This window comes from Miscanthus floridulus, chromosome 19, assembly GCF_019320115.1.
Source record: "Miscanthus floridulus cultivar M001 chromosome 19, ASM1932011v1, whole genome shotgun sequence".
Classification (NCBI taxonomy): Eukaryota; Viridiplantae; Streptophyta; class Magnoliopsida; order Poales; family Poaceae; genus Miscanthus; species Miscanthus floridulus.
Window position 1 is genome coordinate 10,638,227 of NC_089598.1, and position 13,649 is coordinate 10,651,875.

At 53.6% G+C, this 13,649-nt stretch overlaps 2 protein-coding genes across 3 annotated transcripts; one reads left to right on the plus strand and one right to left on the minus strand.

Annotated features, from left to right (window-relative positions):
* Positions 1-8,559: 8,559 nt before the first annotated feature.
* LOC136529986 (uncharacterized) lies at positions 8,560-9,807 on the minus strand. Of its 2 annotated transcripts, none has more exons than XR_010777498.1 (3): positions 9,289-9,807; positions 9,036-9,183; positions 8,560-8,947 (listed from the first exon to the last, which is right to left on the minus strand). XR_010777498.1 is itself a non-coding variant. In XM_066523039.1 (3 exons), the coding sequence occupies exons 1-3, from the start codon at positions 9,358-9,360 to the stop codon at positions 8,668-8,670; spliced, it is 450 nt and encodes a 149-aa protein (XP_066379136.1). In that variant the 5' UTR covers positions 9,361-9,807; the 3' UTR covers positions 8,560-8,667. The 2 variants fall into 2 exon arrangements, 1 of the variants encoding a protein (XP_066379136.1); XM_066523039.1 differs by having other exon boundaries at positions 9,086-9,183.
* Positions 9,808-11,286: 1,479 nt separating this feature from the next.
* On the plus strand, positions 11,287-13,148 carry LOC136528347 (protein EXORDIUM-like 3). Its single transcript, XM_066521296.1, has one exon. It carries the CDS (start codon positions 11,443-11,445, stop codon positions 12,478-12,480), a length of 1,038 nt encoding a protein of 345 aa, XP_066377393.1. The 5' UTR covers positions 11,287-11,442; the 3' UTR covers positions 12,481-13,148.
* Positions 13,149-13,649: the final 501 nt, after the last annotated feature.

Genomic DNA, 13,649 nt, shown 5'->3' on the forward strand with positions numbered 1-13,649 from the left:
AGGATGTGTTTGGTTGCAACAAAATTTAAATACTACAAGTGCCGTTATTATGGAAGGGGGGAGTACTAGACAACGTGATAGATTAATACACAAAGTACAATCACAACAATTTAACCAAGCATGAACAATTACAATTACAACAATGTAGCCAAGCATAGAGCCATAGACACAGTTGCAACAATGTAGCCAAACATAAACAATAGCATAATTTTCACCCAGAGCAGAGCTCATAAAAAACTATAAGTACATTTTATAACTATGGTTGCTTAGTCTTCATCAGCATTATGGCACTTGCTGCAATGTGCAAGAACATTAAATTTCATCGAGGGGAAAACTTTCCCCTCAATCCATGCTCTGAAAACCAGGTGTCGGGTTCATAAATCCGGGGTCCCCAATGGGCCCGCTTCCCAGCAAAAACTCGGCCCAACAAACGGCGTAGCGACAACGCGCGCCTCCCGAGCCAGCCCAGATACCTAATGATAGGCCGGAGAACGATCCGGTCCCCGACCGGAAGGCCTGGCCAAGGTGGGGACATAGTCCAACTCCTACCTCCTTTTCCGACTGGGGATACGCCGGACCTCTGCTTGTAGCTCTTCCCTGACCGACACGGCCGGGGCCGACTGGGAACGACCGACTGGGGACGCCCGCTCGGTAAGGGCCCGGGGATCAAGCGGAGCAGATAAGGTAAGGCGCTCAAGTAAAACCGCAATACTAAGGACCGTACCCTGCCATATCCTATGCACCTACAGGACGTTGCCACCAGGCCATGCCAGATAGGCACTATGCAACCTTCTAGGTGTGTCAGAACCCAAACAGTATTGTAGGCGCCGACATTTGCCATACCAGGCAAACACGGTAGAGCATGCCACATGCATCTGGACATAAAACTGTATTGTGGGCACTGACGACCGTCTCGTACCCGACAGCGTGGGCAACAAGACTAGGTAGCACACGTATACATTCTCTCTCTTTGACTTGTAAGAGCCCATCCCCTTCGACTATAAAAGGGGATGAGCTCTCTCCTAAAAGAGAGGCTGGCTATTCTCAATCTGGCTATTATCTGCTCTCCTCAAAGAAGAGAAGCTAGACAATTAGAGCACTCGAGGGCTTGAGAACTCGAATAGCTCAATAGCTCTAGAACTCTAAAGCTTCATAGAGCATATGCTCCAATACTTAGCGCACCTTAGAGCCCCCGTCACTCTCGGCCCTTTGGTTCAGAGCTCGACCGGGCCTTTAACACCCCCTTCTTATTCCTACTCGTTTGTAACCCAATAGCAAACTTCGAGCACCTGGGCTCATGAATAAAGTCACCGACCGACTAAAACTGGACGTAGGGCATGTTGCCTAAACCAGTATAAATCCTGTGTCATTGAGTGCTAGGCCACATCCGATCACAACGCATAGGAAAACTACAAATATTTACTTGTTGGTCACTTATCGCACCGATAGTTGGTGCCATCCATGGGGAGGACGCCGTGCGTTCACGCTTTTGGTCATCGGATGACCCATCTTTCCACCATCATCGGTATGGCGGGCTCAAGCGATATGATTCGCTTTGGCTCACTGGAGTTTCCCACGCTCCCACCTGTTGGGATGTGGGTTCCTCCCGTCTTTGAGCCGCTCTAGATCTTCCTCTTCGGAAGTCTGGACTTCATTGCCGACTAGCTTAGCGTACTCCGCCTCCGTAAGGAGGCACTTGTCCCGGCGCCCACTGGAGGAGGAGCGCCCTCCGCCGGCCCCGGGCCACTCGACGACCTCAACGTCGAGACACCCGTGCTTCGCCTCGAGCCCATGCTAGACTCAAACTCCACGGTGAGTAACGTACATATTGTTATTTACTTATTATTTAACACCTTTTGCCGACTCTCCGGAGGAACCCCGTTGTCTCCACCGTGACCGTCATGCAACCGGTTCCCCTACGGCTTTGCATCCCCTAGGAACGCGTATGCGAGGGGGCCCGAAGGATGCTAACGCCACCCCCTCTCGCATCCGAATTCGTGGGGATGGAGGGCTACGCTCCCACCTCCTTTCATGACCTCGTAGATGACGAGGTCGAAAGCGATGGCTCTAGCATCAGCGACATCGTGGCATCTGACCATCCTTTGTCCTGGGAATGCGCTATGGCGGACGTCCCGGGCAGCCACCGGTGGTAGCGGAATCTCTATAGACTCACACCCCACCGGACCCTCATGTGCGTAACCCGACGAGCGGCGCTCGGGGTCGCGCCCGCCATGTCCAGCGTAACATCCTGGATAGAGGGAATGATCCCCCACAGTTTGCTCGAGCTGGCCAGAACATCACTGCTGCGACGATGCTTCTGCGCGGCCTTCCCAAGCCTGCCGACCCCTAGGAATAGGCAATCCACCGGAACCTCCGGGCGCTGGTGGAAACCGCCGCCGTTCAACAGGCAGAGAGCTCCGCGTCGCGACACCAGCTCACGACCACTTGCCCCACCGGGGGAATGGGGCTGCACCAGTCGAATCGCTCCATCCACTCACCACTACAGCTACCGATCGTGGGGCAGGATGCCATGGCTGCACCACAGCCCGACCCGGCGCCCGCTCCACACCAACCACCTATGCGCAAATGGCTTGGGCCGAACCATTATGTTCGCAGCAGCATCAACAATCGATGCCATGCCCGGCACGATGATGACGTCCATCAAGTGGCGGCGAGAGTAGGCGGCACGGGCCCCGGCCTGACCATCGAGGAGTGCGGGGACACGCTTCCTAGGCATGGTGGCCGACCAAACGACCGAAGCCCCAGCCCAGATGGCCTAGGGCCATGGGCCTTTGGTCGTCGCATCCAGAGGGCACCATTCCCATAGCGCTTACGACCACCCACCAGCATCGCTAGATACACCGGCGAAATGAACCCCAGTATATGGCTCGAAGACTTCTGGCTCGCCTGCCGAGCCAAAGGAGTGGATGATGACCACTTCATCATTCAGTATCTCCCCATCTGCGTGGGGGAGCATGTTCGAGCATGGCTCGAATTCCTCCCGCCTGATAGCATCCACGACTGGGTGGATCTCAAGAGGGTCTTCGTCAGAAATTTCCAATGGACATATGTCCGTCCTGTGAATTCCTAGGACCTCAAGTGCTTCCAGCAGGAGCCCAACGAGTCCCTACAAGATTACATCCGTAGGTTCTCAAAGCGGTGCAACTCCCTTCCTGATGTCATTGACATGGACGTCATTAGCGCGTTCCTCTCTAGGATGATCTGTGAGTCCTTGATCCACAAGCTCGGCTGTCTGAAGCCCCGTACCACCCGCGACCTACTCGACAGCGCCATGAACCATGCCTCTGGCGAGGAGGCGGTCGGGGTGGTCTTCAGTGGTGGCCGGGACAGGGGCAAGGCCAAGCACGAGGACCAAGCCAAGGGCACCTCCACGCAAAGGGGCAAGAAGAACAAGAAGGATTGGCGTCGACCGGCCAACCCACTTTGGTCGCCGTAGTCGATCGTGCGGGCAAGCAGCCCCAGCAGGGCCAGCCCGACCACTTCGACAAGCTCATGGAGAGTCCATACACCAATCATGCCTACCCCGTCAAGCAGCTCTATAAGGACTGCGAGCTCCTCAAGCGCTTTGTGCAATAGGCCGGCAAGCCAAAGGAAGGGAAGGGCAAGGAGGAGGAGGCCAAGAAAGGAGGCACGGTGGGCAAGAATGATGACGGCTTCCCTGACCCCGAGGAATGCCTCATGATCTTTGGGGGATCCGACGCCATCCACTCCAAGCGCCAGCACAAGGTACGCCACAGAGAGGCATGTGCCGCCGAGGCACCGTCCCCTCTTTCCTTAGCTGGTCGGACACCCCGATCACTTTTGATCAGAGAGACCATCCTTCCCACGTCGCCCGATCGGGTCGCTACCCTCTCGTCGTCGACCCCATTGTCCGCAAGAAGCGCCTCGCCAAGGTGCTGATGGATGGAGGCAGCGGCCTCAACATTCTCTATGTCGACACCCTCGACGCCATGCGCATCCTCCGGTCGGAGCTCCGCCCAGTGAGCTCTCCCTTCCATGGCATGATCCTAGGGACACAGGCGTACCCACTCGGGTAGATCGACCTGCCCGTCACGTTTGGCGACCGAGCCAACTTCTGCTCGGAGGTCCTCACCTTCGAGGTGGTGGACTTTCCATGGTCCTACCACGCCATCTTAGGGCGGCCATGCTACGCTAAGTTCATGGTGATCCCCAACTACACCTACCTCAAGTTGAAGATGTCGGGACCGAATGGCGTCATCATCGTGGGTAGCACTTTTTCGCACGCCTACACATGCGACCGCGAGCATTACGAGCTCGCCACGGCCGTCATCAACTCCGTCGAGCTCCCGAAGATCAGGAATTCATTGACTCCAGCAGTCCCAGACTGCAATGAGCTGACATCCTCGAGTGCCTTCCACCCGACCGAGGAAACCAAGGCGGTGGGGATCGACCCCGCCGACCCGACCAAGACAGTGCGGATCGGGACCAAGCTCCTAGCCAAATAGGAAAGCAAGCTCGCCGACTTTCTATGCGCCAATCGCAATGTCTTCGCATGGAAACCTTCCGACATGTCGGGCATACCAAGGGAAGTCGCCGAGCATGTGTTACGCCTCGTCCCGGGATCGAAGCCCACCAAACAACGCTTGCGTCGCTTTGACGGCGAGAGGCGCAGGGCCATAGGCGAGGAAATCGCCAAACTCCTAGCAGCCGAGTTCATCAAAGAGGTATACCACTCCAACTGGCTAGCTAATCCTGTTCTTGTGAAAAAGAAGACCGAGAAATGGAGAATGTGTGTTGATTATACTGGCCTCAACAAGGCGTGCCCAAAGGACCATTTTCCTTTGCCACGCATAGACCAGATAGTCGACTCCACCTCAGGATTTGAAATCCTCTCCTTTATGGATGCCTACTCAGGCTACCACCAGATCGTGATGAAAGAGTCCGATCAGGTCGCAACTTCATTCATCACCCCGTATAGTTCGTACTGCTACGTAACCATGCCTTTTGGTCTGAAGAACGCCGGCACCACTTATCAACGGTGCATGCAGCGATGCTTCGCCGACCAAATCGACCCGCCCGACTAGCCTGACCAAGTCGAACGGTCGAAACCAACAATCGCCATCTTTGTAGATGACGTAGTGGTGAAAACGGCTCAAACTAGCGACCTGATCGCAAATTTGGCCGCAACATTCGCAAACCTCCGAAGGTTCAATATCAAATTGAATCCTGAAAAATGTGTCTTCGGAGTTCCGAAGGGAAAGCTCTTTGGATATATCTAAGAAATAAATAATACTAGGAAAAAATAGAAATGTTTTGCAACACTATAATGAACATGACAAACTATAAATAGGTGTTCTTTATTCTCATTCATATCAAGGCACCATAAATAATAGTGAGTAGTAAGATTAGCCATCTTGTAATAATGGCGAGTACAAGATTGTTATGGTTGTATTATAAACTATATATATACATGAGTGTACATGAGTTTTAGGTAGTGTCACTTTGTTCAAAAGTTTCCTTCGTAATGTTATGTGTCACTTAAAGTTTATTTAGTTAGGCATAATCTTACTAAACTAAAAAATCATTTACACCTATGTTCTGAAGTTGTGTCCACAATTATCTCTAGCAATGGATATTAATACTTAATCAGTGATAATAGTGTCACATTTTGTAATGTAATAGGCGGGGGAGATACGGATAGAGAATAGATGTATTACAAATATTGTAATTGGATGATCTCATCTCCACCGCCTGCATGCGATTGCTCTTTGAGGAACCGACGCCTCGGACGGTTGGCGCACATGCTGATCTCAGCGCCTTGGCAAAATGGGGAGCTGCTTCAAGACATCCCGGCTCAGGCACCGCCACCTCCCAGCACGCGTCGAGGAAGACGTCCACTGCTGCAACCTTCTCCAAGTCCTTCACGTCCTTGCGACTGCGGATGGCTCAGGGACCGCCACCTTCTAGCGCGCGTCGAGGAAGGCGCCCGTTGCCGTGACCATCTCTAGCTCCTTCACGTCCTTGCGACTGCGGATGGTGTACGTGACGACGGCCGTGGGCACGGGGGCAGCAGAAATGTAGGCGAGTAGAGCGTAATAAGTGGAGGACCGGATGCCGGTGTGTGTTGGTGGACGGTGTTTCAAACCAAATGTTTTTTTTTTCGAGGACACTGACTCCACATGTATTTCATTAAGAAAAAGTTAGAGCACTGAAAGAACGACTTACATGAAGCGACTATGGAGAACCCATAACGCAACACACGAGTCACATAGGAAGTGGTTAAGAACAAAATACACGAAGGAAAGAAACACGGTAAGAAGATGGCCCTCCGCCATAACCTAACCGACTGGACCTACAAGGAAACAATAACGCAAAAGACTGCCAACAGGGGAGATGAAGCCACGGTGGCAAAGCATCCACCGAGAAGAGACGACTACGATGGTGAAGTATCCGCCCGAGCAAGATCAACTAGCAGCAAAGCGGCAAAGCATTCGCTAGAGGCCACGCGGCAAAGTATCCATGAGAGGGGAGCGACTTTGGCGGCAAAGTATCCACCCAGGCAAACGATCGCAAAGCATCCGCCGAAAAGAGGGCAAGCGACCAAGTATCCGCTACGAAGAACTAAACAACTGCGACAACACCAAACATCTGAGCTGCGCAGACCAAAGCGAATATTAAGCTGAAGCACACACAGGCACAATACAACCAGGAACAACTCCGGTGAGAGAAGTGGGACGACGGCAGAAGAGCTCCAACAAAGGAGATGATGTCCACATACGCCAACAACGTTGAATGAAGAGTATGAGAAGGACTTTCATCCCAGAACCGCACCCAACGACTAGCACGACGAACAGAACTTCAAGGACATCTTCAAGAAGGTATATGACACATGTTGTACCACTGTTGTCGGCCCGAACCATGAAGCGGGGCAGAGTTTTCACCCAAAAAACTGTTCGAGCACAGCCGCTGGGGCGTCCCACAGATGGCCAGTTGAAGGCTTCGACCTGCGGCCACGGCCCCGGCCGCTAGCCACCAGCAGCCGCTGCCCCAGAGGGCGAAGATCCAGGGCACTGACCGCTCGCCGTCAACCGCCCAGGCTTAGGGAGCTGTTGGCCGCTAACATGCACCAAGCGGCCGCAGGCGCCTCGTCGCCTGATCGATCTAGCCGGTGCGCCTGCACACGCGGGCAGCCCGGACATGACCCCGTCGTAGGGGTAGCCCGGCCACGTCCCAGCCGCCAGCACGCGCGAGCAGCCGCCGCCTTGGCGGGCCCAGCCACGGCCGCCATCGAGGAGTTGGCTATGCAAGATTGTCGTCCTCGTTGTCGGGCTAGCACGCATACGCGGTTGCCTTCCTCTTGTAAGAAACTTGCACACGACGCCATTCGTCCTTGGACGCAGACTCCTTCCGCTCGCAAGAAACCCCCATGACCTTAGATGGCTGGCCGGGCATGGCAAGGCAATGCCAGACCCCGTCAGCCGGTCAACCACCATAGCACCGACATGCGGCCCCGTCGCCGCCTCCGGCCGCCTTGATGGAACTGTCGCCGACTGTCGTCGAGGTGAAGGGCTGGGCACCCCTAGACGTTAGATCTAGCCAGGCACCGCCGAGTATCGTCGGACTTAAGAGGGGTAGGGTTGGTGGAGGAGTGAGGGGGAGGTGCGGACGAGCTCCTTTGTTGGGGATCCGTCGCTGGCCGCCACTGCCGCAAGCCGAAGGGTGATGGCGGTGGCCGGAGGGGAGGTCGGGAGGGGGGGGGGGTGGCTAGGGCACGTCGGCGTTGTCGCCCCCGAGGGAAGGGGACCAAGTGTTTGCTAACAGGAGAGATTTGGATAAGGATACCTTGTGATCCCACCCAACTACTATCAAAATATCCGAGAAGTAGCCATCATTTGTAGAAAGTGCATGTACTTCCTTGATGTCAAGATTGAGCTGGCCTAGAAGTGTAGACAGCTGGAACATGATGATACTGTTAGCATCAGAAAGCCTCCAAACATCAAGTAATACGATAGACAAATTAAAATGTAAATAATGCAGGGTAAGAGAATATTTTACAGAAGTTAGTTCCAAAACTTAATTGAGTAAGGCCCTTTGGCCTGTCGTTGGAGGCAAAAGTACTCTCATGCATGGGTCTGCAAGATAAGAAATGGCAGCCAGATGGGGACAAAATTAGACTTTTGTTATATTTATCTGAGGACTACACCAGTTCCTCATTGGGTGCAGTTGCCTTACCGTTTTGAAATATCGATTTGAACAAAGAACAGTTAACAAGCAATCACAACTGAAAAATAGTAAGGACATGATTATCAATAAACACCTGCTTAGCAAATAGTATTTTTGTAATGTCTGGTGATAGAAAATGAAAGAAAATTTACAGCGCTGGGTAGCCTTGTAGTCCATTGGCGGCCTTGTAGTCAAAGTTGGCAGATATGAATCTAAGAGATCTGGGAATCTATGGAGTCTGTTTCGTTCAAAAAAGAAGTCTATGGAGGCTGAATGCAAATGAATTACAGTTTTGTGTGCAACCAACTAACGATGTACATAGTACATGATAAGCAAACCAGGCTGAGTGGTAGGAAGAATTTTGAAACATATGCATTTGATAGTAGTCACAGCCAAGGAGTATAAACAGAAAATGGCATAAGCATGACGTTTGTTTATAGTACATAGGGAAAAAAAACTCCTTCAAGTACTGCTAAACAACATTTGAACGAAGGTACATGTATATAGACATAATCTGTTTCCCACCGGATTTTGCACATGCAAACGAGTACCATGGAATTTCGAGACCATGTAACTGAAAGAAGCCGGTAAGATGAATGCAGGTTTAGACTGACACAGAAATAACCTGAGAACAACATCCGCATTATCATCGCCATCATCCAGGAGGTTCCTGCTGATGGCATCACGGACAAGAGCCTTGAGATTCTTCTGTGAGGAGCCAAAAATGGGTTCTGGGTGCATACTGATGAACCGAACAACATAAAGATCAGTACGGGGGGCAGACGAAACACTGAAATTTGAAACTAGAACGAGAATGATCGGTAGCTCACGGTGATGAGCTGAAAGGCAAAGGTAACTTGGGGACAAGCAGCATACGTACGCCAGTTTTCTTGGGGTTGCAGTTGCAGAGACGGCCTCTTCAGTCGAGTTGGTCTCGGCGGCAGAGTCGGTCTCAGTGTCGTCAACCCCTGGAGGCACCTGCAGAAAACACAACTGGCTCAGAAACATGCCTCATTTGCTTTGCTGATGCAGAGTGAGAAGTTGATTCAGAAACAAGATTTGATTTTGGTGTTCACATCGCACCTGAACAACTCTGACAGAGAAGGCAGGCCGGTTCTCCGTCTGCGAGCTCTTGGCCCTGTCAAGAAGCTGCATGAGCACCAGAACGTCCTCCGCCGGTCCGCCCTCTCAGTGTTCACATCCAGCGCGTACCTGTCGCACCGGAGGAAGAAGAATGAGAAGCATAATTAGAAGTGCAATTTGATCAATCAAGTCGACAGCTGAGCGGAGCAGCATATAGGTAGCGCCACGCCAGGTAACTGACACGACACCAGACATTGAAGTGGTGGAAGTGCGCCCAGAGCCCGTCTCGACTGGGGTAGGGAACCAAACCATCAGGGAGGATGAGCATCGAGTTGTCGTCTGCGAGAAGGATGGCGGCGGCTGTGTCGCGTCAACCCCGGTTGGATGGCCACCCGTCCGGTGACGAGGATCCCCGATGGCGAGCACTAGAGGCATGGCTTCTCCAGCTGGAGGAGGACGGAGATGGGGCAATGGACGACGGATCCAGCGCTCCCAGCCCCGTTGTGCTCCAAAGGCGTGTAATTGTGTGTCACCTGAACTGCCTGGGTAGGGTAGTTGGGGACGTATCGGGCATTGGAGAGCCGACAAGGGACCTATCGGCCAGTGGATATCCTACAAGGGGCCTATCGGCCCCTGAGAGGCCGATAGGCCTATAAACCCGATATGCCCCCACTTTGCCGTACGATCCAGCCTGCTCCGGGGTCCTGTCGGCTCTCCAGAAGCCGATAGGCATCTGGCAGGCAGAACGGGACGGGCGCCTGCGGGCGGTCTCGTCTCGCCGATCAATGCGCTCGGGTCGGGGCTCTCGCCCAGCCGTCCGTCCTCGCGTCGCGTCCCCCCCACCCCGATTTTTCCTGCGCTCTTTGAAGGCTTTTTACCGCTTTTGCCGGGCACCCCGGCCCCGCCAGCCTCTTGTCCTCTTCGCAGGGCGGTCGTCCTGTGGCCACCCTCGCTGATAGATGGGTCCCGGGAGGAACCGGGGTCCAGCTCTCAGCCCGCCCCATGCGTACGCCGCCAGTGTTAGTACGGGACGGGACAGCCATCGGCGACGCCGCCTGCGCTGATCTGTCGCCGTTCGATGATGCGGATCAGGCGTCGAGATCCGTGCCCCCGGCGCTGGTTGCGTTGCGTGCTACGGCGTCCCGCGGGCCCCATTGAAAATATCTACGTCTAAGGGCCTACCTGTCAGACGAGCGGACAGTGACGCGTGTACGGCCGTTGGCTGGCGGTCATTGAGCGGGGCGAACAGGAGAGCCATGAGCCCATGAGGGATTGAGGGGGAGGGGACGACGGATACGGAAGAAGACACGCGGAATCTGGCAAGCGGGGCAATAACGATGCCTCACGTACGGCTCCGTCGACAGCGCGAGCCAGAGCGAGCGGCCGCTTCCGTGGTGGGGAAGATGGGGACAAAGTGTTGGTGGGACTCCAAACAGTCGCAGCTGTTTTGCACCCTGTATATACGAATTTAAGAAACTGTGCCCTTGTTTAGTTCCACCCATTATCCTAAAAAGTGCTACAGTATTTGTCACATTGAATGTTTACGGCCCGTGTATAGAGCATTAAATGTAGATGGAAAGAAAAACTAATTGCACAGTTTGGTGGAAAATTACGAGACGAACGTTTTGAGCCTAATTAATCCATGTTTGAATATTATTTGCCAAATAAAAACGAACGTGCTACAGTAGCCCTAAATTCTAAATTCCTGGAACTAAACAACGGCAAAATGAAAAGTGCTTGCCGTGGGAAATTTGGAATTCGTGAGTTTTGTACCCCAACAATGCTCAAACTGCCACGCCTCTGGTGGAAAAATGTAAAAAAATTCGCGGTGGACGAAGTTGACACGAGCACACCTTGAAAATTTGGCAGAAACAACCCACATTCCAATATTCCACTTGAAACAAGGCAGCACAAAGAACCAAAAAGTTTTGGGAGCTCCGAGCCCCAACAAGTTCAAAGGAGACGCCCCAGCCAAGAACAAACAGTGCTCTTCTGCTTCCTCTCCACTCATCCTCACTCCACTGCACAGTCTCGCACTCTCTCGCTCAGCTCCGTTCCCCTCCTTTTCTCTTCTTCTCCTCCTCCCTATAAAGCGTCGTCCCCAGCCAAGACGGCAGCCTTAAACCTCCACTACCCCCACCAAGCCTCGCCGCAATGCCGCAGCACCTGCGCGTGCTCCTCGTCCTGGCGGCACTCACCGCGTCGCCGCTAGCCGCGGCGTGGCGCCCGTGGCCGCCGCGCGACAACGGGACGACGGGCGTGGCGGGCCTGGGCGCGTCGAAGAAGTTCGAGGGCTCGTCGGAGTTCGTGAAGCTAGAGTATCACATGGGCCCGGTCCTGGCGTCCGCCATCACGGTGCACCCGATCTGGTACGGCCCCTGGCCCGCCGCGCAGAAGCGCACGATCCGCGCGTTCCTCCGCTCCCTTGCGCCTCCGCCCGACTCCGAGGCCCGCATTCCTCGTCCCTCGGTCTCCGCCTGGTGGCGCACGGTGCGGCTGTACACGGACCAGACGTCCGCCAACGTGTCGGCGGCCGTGTCCCTAGGCGCGGAGAAGTCGGACGCGCGGATGTCCCGCGGCGCGCGTCTCTCCCGGATGGACATCCAGGCGGTGGTCCGCGACGCCGTGACGGCGCGCACCCGCCCGCTCCCCGTCGACTCCAGCGGCGGCGTGTACCTGGTGCTCACCTCCCCCGATGTCTCCGTGGAGGACTTCTGCGGGCAGGTGTGCGGCTTCCACTACTTCACGTTCCCGTCGGTGGTGGGGTACACGCTGCCCTACGCGTGGGTGGGGAACTCGGCGCGGCGGTGCCCCGAGGTGTGCGCGTACCCGTTCGCCATCCCGGCGTACGTGGCGCCGGGGCGGAAGGCGGAGGCCCCGCCCAACGGCGACGTCGGCGTGGACGGCATGGTCAGCGTCATCGCGCACGAGCTCGCGGAGGTCGCGTCCAACCCGCTCGCCAACGCCTGGTACGCCGGGAGTGACCCCTCGTTCCCGACCGAGATCGCCGACCTCTGCGAGGGGATCTATGGTACCGGCGGCGGTGGCGCGTATACCGGGCAGCTCCTCACGGACGCGCGCTCCGGCGCGGCGTACAACGTTAACGGCGCCGGCGGGCGGAGGTTCCTCGTGCAGTGGGTTTGGAACCCCGTGCTCAGCTACTGCTCCGGCCCCAACGCGCTCGACCAGTAGCGGATTCTTGCTGTCGCTGTTTCTGTTTCGGTTTCATTTCATCCGATGGAATGAAATTACCATCATCCATTGTCTTTGTGCAAGGATGGTGATCTGCTCTGCCTCTAGTGCATTGGATTTCATTCCTCTGGAAATCCATGGGATGCTTCTGTACAGAGTGGTTGGCTGGCTTTGCTGTTGGCTCCATGCTCTCAAATGATGGTGCTAAGCACAGCATCGCAGGACAGTGCAAACCATGCTCGTACTCACACTCTACCCCCTCCATCCGCTCCAGTACTAAACTCTGACACGTAATGATTCCCTGGGGAGGAGGGTGGTGGTGGTGGTGGTGGTTTGTTGGGTAGTGACTGCACTGGCAGTAGTAGTAGGAGGAGGAGGCTCTCACTTTCAGCTATGCCAGTGCGTGTGTGTGGGCACGCATTAATTATTGGCCTCCGACTATTGTGCGCTGCTGTGCTCTGGCGTCTCGCCTCCAACCAGATCCATTCGTAGACGCCACCCGTGCCTGCCTGCCCGCCCGTGTCTGTCGGCGTCTTGGACAGGCCGTGCTAATCGGCGAGGAAATGAATCGAGCGAATGATTCTCCGACAGTCCAGATTTTTCTTTTTAGGAAAAAATCATTTCCAGACTGCTTCCTTTTATGGATTTTTTTTTTTGGCGGATAGGCGCATGCGTCTCTCTTCGTGTCCTGGAGGTTCCCTTTCCTACCGCTGTTGACCTTACAAAATATAAAACGTTTATTTTAAAATACTATAACTTCTGAACGGTATATTAGTTTTTAATTCCGTCTATACTGGTGTGTTATACGCGACGTACATATGTTTTGAAGGAAAAAATAATAATAATTTATTTGTGCTAACTTATAGCCTATAACTTATGAAAAACTGAGAAACTAAAAAGTTATAAAACACAACTTATTTATAAAAAGTTATTAAACACAAAAGAATGAATTAATTTATAACTTGTGACAAAACTTGTTAACACAAAAGCTCCTCACACACAAAAGAACAAATTAACTTATAACTTATACTCAATTTTTTTTTAAAAAAAAATTATGAAACACAACTTATGTACAAAGGTTATATGTGCAAAAATTATCAAACATAATTTATGTGCAAAAGTTATCGAACACAACTTATGTACATATATTATTCGATATAACTTTTGTA

Bases quoted from the DNA above. Each gene is read 5' to 3' on its own strand.
- LOC136529986 (XM_066523039.1), bottom strand. From the start codon at position 9,360: ATGCAGCTTCTTGACAGGGCCAAGAGCTCGCAGACGGAGAACCGGCCT. The intron at 9,184-9,288 runs GTGCGATGTGAA...TGTTTTCTGCAG, and splicing joins TCTCTGTCAGAGTTGTTCAG to GTGCCTCCAGGGGTTGACGA. The intron at 8,948-9,085 runs GTACGTATGCTG...TCGGTTCATCAG, and splicing joins GCAACCCCAAGAAAACTGGC to TATGCACCCAGAACCCATTT.
- LOC136528347 (XM_066521296.1), top strand. From the start codon at position 11,443: ATGCCGCAGCACCTGCGCGTGCTCCTCGTCCTGGCGGCACTCACCGCG.